Raw genomic sequence first — 18,913 nt, forward strand, 5'->3', positions numbered from 1 at the left:
AGTTGTGTGTATTTCCTAATCCTGTCCAATGAAGTGAACTGAGCACAGGTGAACTCCAAACAAGATGAAGAGCGAATAGAATGGGATGCACCTGAGCCAACTGGTCTGAATTCTCCTGTCAGTGTGATACTTCTGTTTTTTATTTGTAATAAATTTTCAAAAATTTTTAAAATCTAGTATTTGCTTTGTCAGTCTAGGTATATTGAGAGTTACTTGACAAGGGGAAAAAAATGACTTTAGCACAAGACGGCAATGTATCAAAATGTGAAAAAGTGAAGGGCTCGGAATACTTTCTGAATCCATATGAATTGCAGCAATATGGAAATCTTTTCAGGCCTTTGTGAAAGGTTTGTATTTGACACACTCCTGCCAATCAGCATCAGTCCAACTTGAGTTAACAGATAATAACACACAACCCTGATATGCCATGCAAGTGAATGGAAAGTTGCATCCAGATTGGTACAATTTCTAAAATGGTGTCTGCTGTTGTGCTGCAAGGTCTCCTAAAAATATGAAAAGGGACACTTCAGGCTACCAGTCGGACAGATGGAGTTGGCCATGGTTTGGTTCACAATATTTCCAATCAATCCGTGATGTAACTTTAATAATAATAATAAATGTTATTTATATAGCGCCTTTCCCATGCTGTTGTGCAGAATTTTATTTTAAGACAGGACAGAGAAAGCTCAGGATCAGGCAGCCAACTTAAATGTATGTGTAGCCTATAGCATATTTCAGACCCTGTATTCAATGACTCCGGCGATATCTGATGCCAGAAGTACGCGTGTGATGGTTATGACTGTAGTGAAAGGCGCTGTATAGAAGGTCACTGTCTTGAGTTCGATAGACCCCTTTGACAAGTGCTGACTCCTTAGGTGCGAGTAATGTTGGGATGTGTAGGGGGAGGGGGATTAATTGGGAACTGGAATTTCCCTCCGCAACCAATCAAGGCGGCGCCTGGACTTCTGTGTATTTTCCAATCCTAACGGCCGCTGCGAACAGGAAGTGGGTGTGGCCTCGAGGGCGTGGTGAGCTCAGATTGCAGCGCGCTGTTACTAGAGTTCGGCATTTGGCACCGTGCGAAGCAGGTTATAGTGTCTCGCGCTTTTACAATCGTTGCGAGGTAACGTGGTATTTGGTTTCGCTTATTTACCTGTCAGAACCTTGAGACGATGGGCGAGTGTGGAGAGGCGTCCACCCCTTCGTTTGAGATGACTTGGGGCAGCACGGCTAGCAGTGGCTACTGCAGCCAAGAAGACTCGGACTCGGAGCTCGAACTCTACTATACAGCTCGGACATCGCTGGGACGTCGACCTCGAAAGGAGCAGGTGAGAAAAATAGTACGAGCACAGAAGGACATGGAGCGAGGGACTGGCAATACGATGACCTGAGAGCCGGCAGTAAAGTAGGAGGCGGCTGGACCACGGGGCGTTTATTGCTGCATTGAGGGGCAGCTGGGGTCTTGGGACACGCGGACGTCCAGGAAGTCGTGAGTGAGTGGGGCAGGTGGGTGCAGGACCTGTGACGCCGTTAGAGGTGGAAGAGTTGGGAATCGAGACGGGCCAGAATTGGGAAAAGATATGACAAGAAAAGCAGAAGCCCGAGTCGGCACCGGAAGGGGGTGGGATTAACCTTACACAAGTCCACATCACCCATCCGACTTTCTGGATCCATTTTCCCAGTGTGAGGTAGTAAATGAAACCTATTACTCCTTTTTTATAATTTAATGCTTACAAGGTACGGAGGTTAAAAAGCTATCCTTTTATTTTTTTTAAACCTATTCACGCAATACTCTTAATTTACCCTAATGTAAACTTGAGGCGGGATTTCGATATGGTCGGGATGCCAGCCAATCAGGACGTAAGCATACATCCTTAACTGCGTCATTTCGGGGTCGTAATTCATCCAAGCAGCATGACTTTAGGCCCCCTATCTGGAAATGTATCATAAGTCTACTGGAGTGAGATGGTAGCATCACCCGTTGTGCCATAAGTTGGCCATTAACGCAACCCATCTCACGAGAATACATCTTGAGTTCTATTTTTCCAGCCCGGCATTTCACGCAGTTTGCTTAAAGCCATGTAAGAGAAGAAGTTCAGAAATGTTGCACTTTTCCCAAGCCACATTCTTGTGTATTTTTAGTAGCAATGTTGGATATGAATACTATTTACCTTGGGCCTCTGGGAGAGTACACATAAAGATCACTGTTGTGGGGGCTTAAGGGCACTGAATGAGACCTTTGCCTTTCAATGAAAATAGAATATGTAAAATTTGACTCATGAGAAGCCAGGGGTTTATTTTAACATACTAACATTGCATTTAAACGTAATGGCTGTATGTTTTTAAGATAGAGGCAGTTTTTTTTTTTTTTTTTTTGGGACAGTAAAAGTCTCTCTCCTTGCAGGTTTAAAAAAAAGTTTTTAGTAAACTAATACTCTCTTTTTGACAACATCATAGGTACAGGTCATTGGTGCACTTAAATGCTAAATCTGCCTCCAGCATTCATTATTAAAAAAAAAATTCTGCTCTTTGACATGCAAATATTGAGTCTGTTTAAATTATTTGACCGTATAGATGGTATATATACTCCTTTTGTTGAATGTTATTTGTCCTCAACTTAATTCATCTGCCTTTGCTCCAACTAGAAAAACAAATGTACCCAATTTGTTTCTCAAATGTTTTAAGTCTCCTTGGATAAAGGCACCAGCCTAATAATAATAATCTACAGTATTTGATCTGGGTTGAACTGCACAGTATGTTTTCTTTTCAACTGTGAGCCAAAAAAAAAAAAACTTTGAAGCACATTGTCTTCAGCTGAATGGTTTGTAGCTCTGGCTCTCCTAATCTCTCTGCCAAAAAATGAACTAATTAGATCAACACGCTATTTGCGTCATGCCCTGTGTGTGCAGGCTCATTGAGTAGTGGGTGTGGGCGGATGGCATTTATTAATCAAGTATAAAACATCGTGTGTTGCCTTTTATAAAAGTTGCAAAATTGTTGGAAAGAATAACTTGTCACCTTGTTGCAGTCATAATTCAAATTTCTGTTCTCTGCAACCTGAAATGGTTTCTTAGCCATTTTTGCCCTATTGACTCACTTCTGCCAATGTGTATTGTGTAGATGCTCATACTATAAACCCAGTCTTACTACAGAATTACCCAGTCCCTCACAGGAGTGGTTTTGAGAACTATGACATACGCTGAATTTATGATGGTGAATGCACAGGCGTGTATGTTTAGTCTGATAACTTGGATTGTGTTGTTTTCTAGTATCTCAAGATTATAGCATTGTATGTCTTCTTTGATCATAGATTGGACAGCTGAGCATCTTGGGAGTATGTGAGATAAAAATCTTAACAGAAGAACAAGGTGTTAGGCTGTACCTGCTTCTTGGTTTTCTAACATTTACATTACAATTTATCTTGGGAAGCTTTATCATCCTCCTCTCTAAGCAAATTACCATTCTCTTTATCCATCAGGATTGTTTTTTAGTGTTGTGTGATGCACAGAAATTATGTAAACAAGTCGTATACTTGAGCAGTCAGAATTGAATTGGAGTTCAGTGCCACATATGAAACAAGTCAGTATGCAGTTCTAGTAAATAAGATATTTGTGATCTTGGGTGAATGAGATTAGAGAATTGTTTAGTTTACTTACACTTGATGGGCATGTGCATCTTTTCTAACTTCTATAACTTCTTCAAAAAAAATTTTTTTGGCTGCACAGTGTTGAAGTGGTGCCCGTCTGCTTTACAATTGTGATGTTTTTCCGTTTTTTGTGTGTGGTGTTCTATCACTGGCTGTAAACTGTGAAATGGCCAGTGAAACATAATTTTTGTTCTCAGGGATATAGCTTTGTTTCCTGGAGTTGAAGAGCTAATATTTCCTGAAGTCTGTTTTGAGGAAGCTAAAGTGCCTGACTTCACTGAATTGAACCCATGGGAGCTGACTATGTCGTTAGTATTGTGGATAGGAAGCCTCTTTGCTTGTGCATTCTTTATTAACAGAAATGCCAGCATTTTGTTGTTCTTTTCAAGGCTCACATTTTTTCAGAACACTGGTTTCCTAGCCTGCATATTATTAGGCCCTGACTTCATGGATTATGGTAGATTTGACTTTTCAAAAATTCAGGTGTTCAATGGGGCTTAAGAGTTCCCCATGCCTTCCCATTTAATGCTTGATGCATTGAGCAAATGCAAATTAAGGCTTCAAAACTAATTCAAATATATGGGCATTCATTAAAGCAGAAAATCTTTATATATAATCTTCATTTGGATCTTGATCTTTGTTTGTCCGCCAATTCCACGCATGCATAGACCACCTTCCAGTTTAGTACGTTGTTGTTACTCACGGATGTCAACAATGTGCCGGAATAACGAAAGGGGTGGTGGACAGTGTTATGCTGGTTAGCTCCTGAAGCCTGCCTGGTTAGAGAATGAGATTGCCGAAGATAAAAGGTACGTGCCTACGTAACATATGAATGAAAGAAAGACAGTGGGTAAAATGAATGACAACGTAACAGCACGTTCCGGAAATTATTATTATGTTGGAGCCGGCGAGTGCTGCGCATCTCACAGTTGTACCCTGGCTTGCTCACATGTCAGTGAAGTGATCCCTATTTATGCTTTAAAGAGCTTGGATACCTATGTGTCCCCCTTTTATAACCATTGCTCCGTGTATATTGCCTTACTCTTTGGATTGCCACTAAGCAACCTGCGAGATTGGAGAAAGGTTGAGAAGAGATCGTGAGAGAAAACGACAGCGTCGTGAAAACGAGACGGACTGTGAACGGAGAGAAGCAGAAATGCTCCTACAGCACCACATAATTATTATTCGGACAGTGATTCCGAGTAGGCCGTTCCTATCGAATTAACGTCCAAGAGTTTTCTTTTGTAATTTTTTTTCCCTTATAAAAAATCATAATGCTGTGCGACGAAGGGCCCAGTTCACGACTGGCAGCCGCATTTAAACAGGGAGCCCTTCACAGACAACTGTAACACGCGCAACGTAGTTGGGCGCACATGGCTAGTGATTAAAATATTCTTTGTTAATATCTGAAGCACAGTGCTTCTTTGGTTTAGTTTTCCTATTGTTAAATCACAAATGCTCATCCAGTGTGTCTTGATTGTATATTATGGAATTATTTTTTTGACAGATCTGAAAGCTAACTTATCTTCAATAAGGTGGTACTTAAAAAAAAAAAAAAAAAAATCCCACATTTTCGATGAAGATCAAAGCGTGTGAAACTTGCTAGTTGGGACCCCTTGTGCTCCTCTAGCTCTCACCCCGCCCTTCACTTTTCCTCCTTGTGTTTCCTCAGGAAGACTTGCCTTTCCTTGAGTCTCTCTCCACACCCTGGACTACTGCCTTGGAAACTTGATGAAAACTGGGACAGAGGAAGAGGGGGTGGGTTAGTTAGGACTAAAACATGATGAAAATGTCCAGATATTTAGGTGCATTTGCTGTTGTACTGCAGCATGTCCTAAAAGTTGGCGTTATAACTGTGACTCTTCCTCTTGGGTTTTGTTCTGGGTGACATTTTAATGCAAGACAGGAAATGGATCAGAGTGAGCAACTAGTGTGTCCCTTTGGTAGTGGAGCAAAAATGTGGAAACATTTTGGGAACAATGTTTTGACTAGGCATTTTAGTCCAGCATGTCTAACTCATACACACCAACATTTTACTAAACCTATCATTGTAAATTTAAGTCACAGCTTTTAACTGGTTCCATATAGTTTTTTACAATACTTGTTTCTTGGTGATAATTTAGCTAGCTTACATTTATGTCCATGTTGAATGTGTTTTGAATTGGCAGTTGGTCGCCTCCCATCTAACCTTCACTTCAGTTTGCTTCTCGCCTGTGTCTTCACCTTGCATTCCTTAATACTGGTCTATGTAAGTCTTCACATCCCTTCAACTTTAATATGCTGGGGCTCTGGAGGGCACTTTTGTAACTAATATTCCAGCTACAATTACTGTGTGTGCATCAAATTATTAAATTTCAGTGTGGGGGGTTACCTTTATTAATTGCTTCTTTACCCAGTCTGGTTGTTGACTAAGTATGAGTCACAACTTAATTTCATACAATGTACCTTCTGATTCTCCGCAATATTCATTTCCTGTCTATGCGTGCAGCTGAAGGCAAGATGATGTGTCAGAGACCAGAATTTTGCTCCAAGCATTTACATGCGTTTTTTCTTTGGACACTTTTGTAGCTTTATATAAAGACATGATGTTGATCAACTTTAATAAGGTATGAGTGACGATTACAGTGGACACATGCACTGCAAAATCCTTAAGCTCACATCCAGTCTTGCCTATTATGGTGCAGGGATAGCTCATAGGGCTTGAATTCAAGTACAGATTGTAAACAGTCATGCATTTTGTTTAAAATGTCTGCACTGTTTAACTTGAAATGAGAAAATTATGCAGCTGTTTCAGATTAAAATTTTGAAGTTAGTCTTCCATTTGTGCCAGTTTTATCCAATTAGTGGACAGGTTCAGGAATAAACATACCTGATTGGGCCTGCTTTTAGAGGTCAATTAACAATGCATTGATTACTGATTAAAATACTAGCAGTACAGTTGGTCATGTTAAAGAAGCAGTGACCATGTGATAACTTGGTGAGCTAAACAGACTATTTTTACAGGAAGTATTTGTTCATACAATTGAGGTCTGTTTTAATTAAGCATTCTTGGAGTATTAGTAATCAACTAATGCAAGTATAATGGAAAAGTCAGTAGTTAACAATCTTGATTTGGAAATTCTTGTTGTGAAAATAGTTTTAAATTGCATTAAAATAAAAATCTGAAACTGCTTACAGGTTCATATGACAGTGATCATGATTTAAGATAGTTCAATAACTGAGTTTTACGATTCAGCACTTTTATGACCATTATACAGTATATAAAATTTACATAAAACCCTCATTTATAGCAGACTGTAGGATCTGTGTGTGTATTCTTCCAATCTGTACACAATACAGTACATGCTCAGCAGAATTATATGGTGGCTTCTGATAAAGGCTTACCGGTCATACCAAAGTCCATCTTGGAAGCTGGTGGTCTGTGTTTGATGTTGTGAAATCAGGGTCAAGTGTGATTTACAAGTTAAATAGTTTTTATTTTAGTTTGGTTTAGCCATTGTGAAGCTGATCTGTACTAGTGGATTCATTTTGAGGCATTGAAAAGCTCTTGTTGTTAGGCAGGCAGGCTGTGTGGTATAGACAGACTTCATTGGCTGTTAGTGATGTCATACAGTACGATTTCAGGAAGTGTCTTGAATGAAACTTCAAAGTGAGTTATTACAGGGAAAATGAAGCTTAAGCAAGTTCCATTTCTTGCTCAGAGATTGATTGAGGAAATGGGTACAAAATCCTATGGCCTTTCTAAACTCCCCCATCTCCATATACTTCTGATAATTAAGTAAATTATTCATAATTTTTTTTTCTAGTGGGATGATAAACCGTCTTTGCATTTGTCTTTAGGTTTCTGATAAGGCTTTCAAAGTTTTTCAGCAGCTAAACCATTAAGTGCTTAAGTATTTGATTTTCATGGAACCTCCACAGCAATCTCCTGGATAACTTTTATTTAAGTTTTTTTTTTTTTTTTTTTTTTTTTTTTTTTTTTAATGGTATATACGTATGCGTTTGATTGGGGGTAGTGGAGCAGGCAGTGACATTATTTATCAAGTAATGTACTGTTTTGTTCCTTTTACTCTGAAAAAACACAGGTTTTGTATTGTGGCTTTTGAACACTTGAGCCTTGAAAGGAGTTGTTTAGGATTTTTTTTTTGGTACAATTTTTGTTTTTACCCTTACGTGACAGTCACTTTTAAGAGATCACTGTATGTGAGCACATATTTTCAGGCTTCCCCAATTACAAGTGTTTTTTCCTAGGAGTCTTGGATATTTTTTGCAGATGGTTAGCATGGAGTAAGAAATTTTGTCAAGAGTGCTCGATATGATTACTTACTTAGTTGTCCTGCCTGAAATGGAAGTTGTCTTCCTTTTCTTTCACCCTATGCAGCAAGGGCAGGTGGTTGGCTGTTCAGGAACATTTAATTTCCCATCTAATGTTTGACTTTTATGTGCCATGTTGTAGATCTGATTTTGGGACTAATTCTAATTCTGTAGGATGCACTGCAAAAAAAGTGACCGTCATGTCCAACAAAGGATATTTTATCTCCGCTAATATCTTGATGCATTGTAATTATTTTGCACTATATTAATTATGAATTTGGCTACAGGAAAATGCAAATCTAAATAGATGAAGCAGCACTTTAATTATTTCACTCCAGATTGGGTTTTGAGATGGAAAACTGCCCTTTCTCTAAATGTTGCTTAAGGCCACAGCCCCCCAACGTACGAGTCAAAGAGGATATTTGTGTCAAGCATTTCATAGCTGTCACTTCTAAATTAGCTGCAGGCAAGTCACTGGGTGTCTGTCTGGAACACACTTCACTTAACGTAGCTTTGTTTTTTGTAGTGGTAATTAGTCTGCCCAGAGTGGGGTTGATGCACACATACATTTTTGTAGTGTGACAAGAATGTTTTATGCAGAAACCTACATTTCCTATTGTGGGACATAATGAAACCAATGTTTTGCAACATGGGTGAAATCATCAAAACATTTTAATGAAATGAAAAATAAATTCCTTTTGTGTGACGTCCAGAAGTGATTTTTGGCTTTTATTTCCATATATGCAGACACTCCTGTATTGCATTTTACTAAACTTCTTCACTGCCATGCGAACATCTTAAATGTAAAGGGGGGTGTGGGGATTGTGGTGTCTGTACAGTGGACTCAAGTACCTGCATTTAATTGTTTTTTAATAGATTACTTGTGCTGCGTCAGTCTATCATTTTTTTTACACTCTTAAGCATGGTTTGTAGAACTGAAATGACAATTGAAGCACCTCTGATAGCATAGGTCTCTCTTGAAAGCTTAATTGTGCCTAATATAGGTATGGCTATTGCCTTTCTAAAAAGTTTCCTTAGTGCTTCTTTATTTTGGGTTTAGGTGCAACATGTGTTTTCTCAAATGTAAATTACAAAAAGCTGAAGTGTCAATCTATAAGACGGATGTTTTGTAGACCAGTAGTTCAATGAGAGAGGTGTTTGTGTTTGGACTCTTGAATAATTCTGGAGTGATGCCTTTTTGCTATTTCAGCACTGTTACATATTCCAAAGTAAGAGTAACACTCTGCTCCAGTAATGTATTCGAATGCAAACTTGACATTTTTGCTTGGCTCTATATAGCCAGCATTTTGGTTTATGGCCAACTGGCTTCAACTATACATCAGTATTTTTAGACATACAGGTTTGTTCAGTTTTTGAGCCACTTTATAGATTTGCAAACCAGATAGGAATGATAATCGCAGCCAAGTACCATTCAGCTAACGCTGAACTAATAACTTTTTCTGTTTCTGACTGTCTGTTTTTGTCAAATTGGGGGAAGCAGGTGGTGACATTTGGTTTGATTGATTTGTAGTTGGGTCCTATAGGTTTTTTTTTGCTAATAGGTTAATTTGTTATATATAAACGCATGTAAAAATGTTTGATCTTTTAGTCTTAAGTATAAAGGTGTAGTAAAAATGGTGCAATTATTGGCATTGTAAGGACATAAATACTTTGTGCATATCGCAATAAAACACCTTGATTTGAGCATTAGTTATTACTTTATTAAAATAGACTACAACCAAAATACGTAGCACATTTTCATTTTTTTTTCTTTCTATAACTCTGCATACCTTGTTACTAGTGTTATGTTCTTGCTACTACAGTAGCACAGTTATCAAACTGTAAGAGCAATGTTGAAGCTGGCAACTTGCATGTTGCCTCCTTTTGTTGAGATGTGTATATATAGTATGTTTCATTCACAAAAATATAGTGTAATATTTTCAAAGTGTTGCACTGCACAATAGTTCAGTATAACTATCATTATGTTGAGCAAGGATTGAAGGCGCTTTACAGTTGCTTTTAGGTGGGGTGTGTGTTTGTGTTTTTTATTAGGATCTGTAACCAAATTTCTCCTTGCATTTAAGTCAATTTATTGTAAGTGTTCCAACAGCTGCATACCCGCTTTGCTATTTATATCCGACTGGTGTCTGTCTGGCTGACATCTGATCCATGCTGTTATGTGGAAGGTGATATGCTGCCCCCTAGTGCAGACAGCTGTTAATGTAATTCAATTCTATTGGTAAAACAGTTGACTTGCAGAGTAGTTAAATTAACACTTTCAATAAAATGTATAGTTTTCAGTTCAGAGGGGGGCCCATGAAGCTCTTTGTACAAGTGTAAAACTTTTTTAATATAACCTAGCTGCAGATGAGAGAGTATCTGAAGTGTGATAAGTCGATGCTTTTGTTGCTGTATGTTCTGTATTTAAATGTCTAAATCTCAGTAGTGCTCATCTAAGTTTTTCACTAATAACCAGCTCTAATAACCATCAGCGTTTTACAGAGGATTATAAAGCCTTCAGTTAGTATGGCTTTTTCTGAACTCGACAAACCTCAAAACAACTGTTTCATTTTCTTCCAAAAAAAAAAAAAAAGCACATTCTATCATAAATAAATTTTAATTTGTCTTATGTTCTGTAGGTTATTTTCTATAACGAAACTGTTGATGATCCTGTGACAGAGTGGTGCCTGGCTTTTTCTAGGGCCATTTCCTACCTTGCACCCAGTGCAGTCACCATAGGCTCTGGCTCTCTGTAATCCCAAGATGGATATAGTGGGATCAAGAATGTGTGTGGTTTTCTTCCTTCCCCCTCCTCCTAAAGCCACTGGCGTTTATAACTGTAATCTGTGTTGTGAAATACTTGTTCAATCTCTTCTAGAATCCTGACATACTATTAGCGTAGAGGGTGACTAACAGTATTATTCCACTCCTATCTCTTTCAGGATGAGCCGGTTAATTTGGAAAAGCAAGAGCTATCACCGAGTGAAACGGAGCAGAAGGTCAGGGAGTACAATGCTCAGATCCACAGCAACCTGTTCATGACAATGGTGAGTAAAGAGCAGTCTTGTCTTTCTCCATTTTAGGTCTTTGCTTTAAATAGTTAACACTTTACAAGTGTCAGAAATTAAGACACATGTACATTGTGTGGCAGCCTTTTAGGAACATTTTTAGGATTTTTATTTTTTTTATAAGAGTAATAAATCTATTCTTAAAGGAAGCTATGTCAATGCTCCTCTCATCTTAGTGTTTCAAATCTCCGGGATGCGTTGCAGTCATATGCAATTTAGAGAGAAAATAACATTTTAAAATAGATCATGTCATTTAAAGGAAAAATGAACAGAAGCTACTAGTAGTATTGAGTATGTTTGAAAGAGCAAGCATGTAACATAGTAAAACTGTAGCTGTTAAAATGTAAACAACTGAGAACTGATAGGTCCACAGTCTGGTTCTAAAACTAATGATTCTGAATTGGTAACAGTTTGATCCAGTTCCATTGGATTCATTTTATTTGATGGATTTTAAGATGAGGTCACTTGGTGGGCTGTGTTACAGGATACCCAAATGTCACATTTCCTGTTTTGTACTACATCATGAAAGAAGAAACGAGGCATGTGTTTTATGCAGTCTTGGAGGATTGATATCTTTTTGTAATTTCCTTCTTTCTTTAAAGTGCACATTTACCTCTTTTATTAGGTCTTTGTTTTGTGCATCTGAAAAATTAGATCATTATTGGGATAATAATTGGGCTTCCATGCTTATTTCTTATTCTTCTATTATAAGAGTTCTTTTCTTTCCACAGAATAAGGACAGCTCCTACACTGGGTTCATTAAGGTGGTATTTAAATTGACACGTCCAGTGTCCGTGCCTCCTACCCGAAAAGCAACCACTGTGCAAGATGGCAAGAAAGGATCGGCAATCAAGAGGCGTACCTCTTTTTACCTTCCAAAGGACACAGCCAAGCATTTGCATATTAGTTCAAGAACCAAGGCCCGTGAGGTCATAGAGGCCCTGCTGAACAAGTTCACAGTAGTGGACAACCCTCGCAAGTTTGCTCTGTATGAACGCAGTGAGCGGGATGACCAAGGTAAGGGTGACATTGAAATACAAACAGGACAGCTGCTAGGGTGGTGTTTGTTTCTTATGCAACTATATTTCCCAGCAGCCTCTCTAGTATTTTCCTTAATTTTATTTTATTCCTGATTGCCCTTATCTAATTTGAGCCAAAAGTGCCATTTAGTCTTTTTTTTACATGTGCTTTAGTAATCCAGTTATTCACAGAAACCTGGTTTATAAAGTGCCATGCAAACCCTCGTTCTAATTAGAGAAACCAGGTTAACAGGAGTAGATTACTCCGCATGCAAACTGAATATTTGGCCGTGTAAACCCCTAACTTGGTTAGTTAAGGATTTTGTAGTCTAAGCGTGTCTTTGCTTCGCACAAAGCTTCCAGCAGCCACAGACAAGTAATGGGTAACTTAATGCAATACTTATTTTATTGAAGTAAAAATACTTCAAAAGTGTTGAATATTCATCGGTGGCTCGGGTAGGGGATATAAAGAATGGGATGGATGTTAGTAACTTCACACTACATGAAGGAAATTTGAAAGTTATATATTTATAAAACATTTTGCCAAATGAGAACTCCAAAAACATTCATGCGCATGTAAAACAGTTTAAGAAACTACCTTCTGCCTTAACCCAGTTACTCGCCTTATTCTGATTTTTGTGTGTGTGTGTTTTTTTTTTGTTTGTTTTTTTTTAAATAGAAAAAAGTCTGTTAAAACTAAATTTTCATTAAACGAAATATTTTTATGGTCCTGAAAGTTTCCCCATATGACAAGAGTATGAAGTGCATTCAGCAGATACTTTCATTACGACGAAGTGCCCAAAAGACATTGAAATGCCTGAATGAATCATCCACAGAGCAGTAGTTTCGTGGTTGCAGCTCAGTTATGCACAACGATCCCCAAACGGAAACATCCATTGGAATTTAACTCCTTGTCACCCTCCTATAGAAATGGCAGACACAAAAAAACAGTAACAGTTCATATTAGTAAAAAAAACTTTAAATTTTGCAGCTCTTGAATGCAGCAAAAACACTGCCAGTGAATTTGAAATTTCGCCATCGACACTGTCAACTTCTTTGAAAGACCAAGCAAACAAAATAAAATCTCGGGTTGCAAATGTATGCAAACTGCTGCATTTGAAGATGTCGAAAAAAGCCATTTTTATGTGGTTCAGTGATGCTCGTTCAAGAAAAATTCCTATTAATGCGGCACTCATTCATGAAAATGTGAGGTTTCTAAACTCTCTTCAGGGTGTTGTCCAGTTGGGGGAGGTCCCAAGAGCGTCTTTATCACCTCGTCTATGAAATATGTTGCCGGGGCAACAGCAGGCTCACAGATCTGCTGCGTCTCTCCACCAAAGCAAACTCATGGGTGATGCAAGGAACACTGTAAATCCAGGGAACAGGATTACTTGGCCATGACCCTGCCTGACTGCTGTGTCTGTTTATAGGCGAGTGGCAGGTCCCGCTACAATTTTGTTGCTAGTTTTGCTAAAGTACGGAGACTCAGCCTCGTGTTTTGGGGTGTATTAGAGCGCGCCCACAATCTTTTAGGATTCGCTTCTGTGGCGCTTCACTGAAGCACTGTGAGCCTGCTGTTGCCTTGCCCCAGCAACAGACAAACAATCTTACACAGATGCGGCAATCATGCTTCGGGACGCACTTAAGTGTGACGTTCCTGTTGGGCGGGGGGGGGGGGGGTCCCAAAAGAGTTCAGAAACCTCACAATATGAAGAAGAAAAGAATGATTCGGCTTCTGATTGATAACTGTGCTGCCCACAACATGCTTCCGCATTTAGATAAAGTTTGCGTTTAATTCCTCCCACCCAATTGCACAGCAGTGCTTCAGCCATTGGATTTGGGTATCATTCGCACCCTGAAAGTGTATTATCGCAAGGAAATGCTGAGAAAAATTCTTGTCCACATAACTTGTAGACAGGAGAAGATTAAAATGAATGCAAAAGAAGCTATTGAAATGATTGCAGATGCCTGGACGCAAGTTAAAGAAAGCACTATGGCAACAAATACAGAATCTCAATAGCTGAACACTTCAAGATGCTATGAAGGGGGAAAAAAAACACCTGTATAAATATAGTAAATGTATATTTATGAATGCAGGAATTGTACAACCTCGCATATATGTTACAGTGGCCAGAATTTGAACTCCAGGCTTTGCAGCTGTATGACCACAGCACCAGGCATCAGATTACCATGTAGCCCTTCCACAAGTAGATAGATAGATAGATAGATACTTTATTAATCCCGATGGGAAATTCACATTAAAGTAGGACAGTTATTGGATACATGCCAAAATTATGAAAACCAAAGTGGTATAAAACCCATTGTGTAGATTCCGACTGATTTCTAATACATTTACTCCACTTCATTTGTCATTTACATCCTCAAATACACTAAATGCTCAAGCAACTCAAGACATGTCACAGATTTATATAGAGTATTTATGGCTGATTCATCATGAGGTGCTTAAACAATGTAAATTAAGTTTAAAATTTAATTTTAACAAATTAAGTACTTTTGAACATCATATTGCAAAGATGAAAATATTTAAAAGAGAAACTTACTGGAGTACTGTTTATAATAAAGAGCAGGTTCTGTGCAGACGTAAATTTGAGGCAATCCTCTTTATTTTCCAGATGGTGTTTCCACAAAGTCAATGAGATGCAGTTACAGTGCATGCATAGTATAGCTTTTCAGAACCAACAAGAGTTTCAGACCAAAAATGTTGGTTGATTGTATTCAAAAGCTTTAATGAACAAACCTGTATACTGGAGACTATACTTTAGCCTGACTCTTTGGCCCTGGCTACTTGTAAAGCTTTGAAATATTACGATCTTTTAGTGATTTTTATCCTGATGCAGTGGTTAAGGCTTTGGACTTTTGGGTTCAGATTTCATTACTGACAATGTGCAATTATGAACAAGTCCCTTCATGTGCCTATACTCCAATAGGAAAAAGTAAAATGTGTCAAGTTGTATCTTTCAAATGGATAATAAATTCTTTTAATAATAATCCTTTGCATTTATATAGCACTTTTCTCAGTACTCAAAGCGCTCAGTAATTGCAGGTTAAGGGCCTTGCTCAAGGGCCCACCAGAGCAGAGTCTCTTGGCATTTACGGGATTCAAACTGGCAACCTTCCGATTGCCAGTGCAGATCCCTAGCCTCCGAGCCACCACTCCGCCTCCAGATAAAGGCATCAGCCAAATAAGTAATAATAATAAAAATAATAAACTTTGAGCTATTAAAGGATCTATTGTGACATTTTAAGATGACTTTTCTAGTTTGCATCAGTCGCTACACATCTTGTTTGTATATATAATGTGTTTTTTTCCCCCTCCCTCACTAGTGTACTTGAGGAAGTTGGCTGATGAAGAGCAGCCATTACACCTCCGTCTTTGCGCCGGACCCAGTGAGAAAGTGCTCAATTTTGTCCTAAAAGAAAATGAAACTGGAGAGGTCAATGTAAGTATGTTGTTGGATGTGCATTCATTTGATAAGTGACATTGTGGTCCATAAAATTTAAGTGAACAGGGGTTTCTTAGCAATGTGACCATAAACTATGTCCTCAAAAGTTATACTGCTAGGGGCCTAACAGAAGATTCGAGCAAAGAGCTGAAACTGGCCATCTCATTAAAAACCCACTCTCTGTTAAGCTGAGATTAAGAATCTCTGCTTTAGGAGAAGTGTTTTAATGGTCTTGAAAGGCTTGGGAGGTTTTTTAACATGTGTTAACATTACACGTTTTTAGTATTTTTAGCATGAAGTATAACTAACAGCCATGTAATGCAATGGTCAGGAAGCCACAGACATTAGGCGGTAGGTTCTTGCTCTCTGACTGGCTAACTGTGATGTTGAGCAATTTGAAGGCCACCAGTGCTTAAAATTTAATTGTACGTATCTGTCAAAAAAAACAAAACTATGCTGTATTGATAAAAATACATTCTGCTCCCTAAGAAGAACTCTATACCTAGATGCTAAATAAGTGCAATAGTCACTTGCCATATTAAACACTACAAAATACATTAAACAAAGAGGATCAAAAATAGCATAAGCTCATGCATGAAGCTGTTGCATAGTAGGTGAGAAACCATCGTCATCAGTTGGGGACTGCGAGTAGCCAACAAGAGGCAGAATGGAGAAAAAAGCATTCAACTTGAACGATTATGTGATACATGCTGGATTTTGATAGTTTTAGAATGAATCACTGCGAGCTATGAATGGCACCACAAATAATTGCTCTTATCAGATTTTTCTTTTATTTAAATACAGTATTACATTTTTTTTTTGTCAGATTTGACAAAACTAAAGTATTGCGTAAATTATTTAAGCCTTCAGCATACTCATACCCTGATGAATGGTGAACCAACACCATATTTGTAAGCTTTGCTGCTGGACGTCAGCGGGTTATTTTTATAGTCTCTTTTGGATTCTGTTCCATTTCTGAGGTAGTCTATTGGCATGTACAGTACTTGATTTTTAGTGTTTTTTAAATGTCATAATTCTTTGGGTAAGACCTTGTACTTCAGGTTCAAGTGATCTACTGAAGCATATGAACATAAAAAAATGGATGTTTCTGTGATAAACCATTGTGTAAGACACATAAACATTCATAATTATATCTGAAACTTTTTAATATGGATTCTCCTAAAAAAGTGTTCTTTCTCATGTATAGTGGGATGCTTTCACCTTACCAGAGCTTCAGAACTTCTTACGAATCCTTCAGCGTGAGGAAGAGGAGCATGTCAAACAGATCATTCAGCGCTATACCTGTGCTCGGAATAAAATGCTGGAAGCTTTGACCAACCACACTCCAGGCTGAGAAGTCGGGAAATAGTGGCCTTCCTGCTAGGTTGGCCATTACTTTTATGTAGGAGTTCTCCAAAGATCATGTGCTGACCATGAGATTGGAAGGAATGCTGCCTGAATGTGGGATGATGTTGAGAGAGAGAGAATGGAGCCAAACCAGAAGTGCCTTTCATCCTGAATATGAGCGAATGAGTTATGATTGTTAGTTTGGAAAATACTGAAACTGGAAGATGCAGATTAGTGTTTTCAGAAGGGGTCGCGATGCAGGTGGCCAGTGGGGTAGCAACAGTAAAGAACTGTGTTGACACTTTTTGCCTATTGTGGTTTAACTGTTGGCTGTTAAATTGACACCTCATAAGTTGCACTTGCTGTGTTCAGTGCCTTCACCTTTACTTAAAGGTGGCTGTATTTCTGTAGAGTGTACATTGGGACATCTTTAACAGCAGCGAGAATGATCTTTTGGTATTTTTGCACTACCAGGCCTCTGATTTCTGCACCAACCTAGATGTGCCTGATGTTCTTAAAAACCAGTATACCCCGAAGTAGTCATCATTTATGACGATAGGTGTCTGTTTCTGACTTGTTCTTAAGCAGGTATGTGATTCAGTCATTGAGCTACCTGTCTTGAGTTGGCGGCCTTTTGTGTGTATTTGTTACATTTTATTGTAAACAACTGTCTTTTTCTATATTTGTTTGTTGTTGTCATTTCTTTCAAATAAAATTATCCTGAAATACAAAAGTATTTTTTGCAATAGGTGTAGTCTGTAAAACAAGCGGACATGTCTAAGTTGGTAAAACAATATTGTTCAAAAAAAATTTAAAACTGTGTAAGAATTGTACATAACTCCCACCAAGTCTGTCCTACTTTTCTGAAACTATTCAATAATGGCATGTCTAATCTGTATGCCAAGAAAATGTTCCATCTTTTCTGTCCAGGTGATCTACAAGTGCAAAGTAAAATATAGCAATTAGAGTCTAAGGGATGCCTAAACCGGCCAGTGCTGTCTAATACAATTAATGCAGCTACTCATTGTCCGGATGCTCAAAAGTGTGATTTTTTTTTTTTTTGGGGTCCCCCTGAAGTGAATACCATTCTTTATCCAGTTGTGGGTCATGATGAACTGTAGCTGATCCTGGCAATACAAATCGGGAAATGGCACTGGACAAAGGGACCAGTCCATCATAGGTCACGCTTGAGCACACATTTGCGGGACCAATTGAGAATTGTCTTTTAACTGTAAATGCATGTCTCCAGCCAGATGGAATGTGTTGCAAAAGTTTAGACTCTTGATTGATTTCTTATTTTACTTATTGTGTGAATTTCATTGAAAATATATATATATATAATTTTTTAAATGTGAAATTGTTTTATTTTACAAGAAAACCTGAGAAGAAGATAAGTATCTTATTAAAGCAATACCTTATCTTATGTTTACACATTTGCTTTCTAATTGGCCTTCACCACTAAATCGTTAAAATGACTGACACATTTTCTGGATAAAATCTCCACAGTTAATGGATCATTATTCAGGTTGTGGAAATAAGACTAAAACACCTTCCAAAGAAGACAGATATTAATTAGGAACAAATGTTATTTACCCTGATGTATTGGATACCTCGGGGCACTTTTGTTTTTTAATGATGCTCAGCATAAGTCACTATCAAAATTCCACAATGTAGATAATTTCTTTAAACGTAGTGGCAGCATTATACTTTGACTCTGAAGCAAGGGTGAATAGTAGAAAGTTTAAGCATATTATTCAAAAGAATGTGATTCAGGCTTCTAAAAAAAAAAAAACTATTGGCAACATTTAATTTTTCAACTGGATAATCTCAAAACAAGGCCAAAGTAACCTTTAAGTGACATGAGGACAAAAAGGTGAATGTCGTACAGTGGTGCAGGCAAAGCTCTGATCTCACACTGAATTTGTGGGACTATTTTTAAAAAAAAAAAAAAAAAAAAAAAAAGCTGTAGTGCAAGCAGAAAGAACAAAGTGGGAAACATCTGGAAAAAATTGTACAGAACCTACCTGAATAGTGTGCACGGCTGACTTGAAGCTA

General features: G+C 38.2%; 1 protein-coding gene across 3 annotated transcripts in view; it reads left to right on the plus strand.

Annotated features, from left to right (window-relative positions):
* Positions 1-17,083, plus strand: part of rassf1 (Ras association domain family member 1) — a 53,304-nt gene extending 36,221 nt beyond the window's left edge. For 2 of the 3 annotated variants that reach the window (XM_028824126.2, XM_028824125.2), the window contains 4 exons: positions 10,903-11,007; positions 11,760-12,045; positions 15,393-15,508; positions 16,719-17,083. In XM_028824126.2, the coding sequence (XP_028679959.1) occupies positions 10,903-11,007; positions 11,760-12,045; positions 15,393-15,508; positions 16,719-16,865 (654 nt within the window). In that variant the 3' untranslated portion in view covers positions 16,866-17,083. Of the gene's footprint in view, positions 1-951; positions 1,329-10,902; positions 11,008-11,759; positions 12,046-15,392; positions 15,509-16,718 lie in introns of those variants that run through there. The other variant, XM_028824127.2, reaches the window with a different exon arrangement.
* Positions 17,084-18,913: the final 1,830 nt, after the last annotated feature.

Source organism: Erpetoichthys calabaricus, chromosome 18 (genome assembly GCF_900747795.2).
Source record: "Erpetoichthys calabaricus chromosome 18, fErpCal1.3, whole genome shotgun sequence".
Taxonomy (NCBI): Eukaryota; Metazoa; Chordata; class Cladistia; order Polypteriformes; family Polypteridae; genus Erpetoichthys; species Erpetoichthys calabaricus.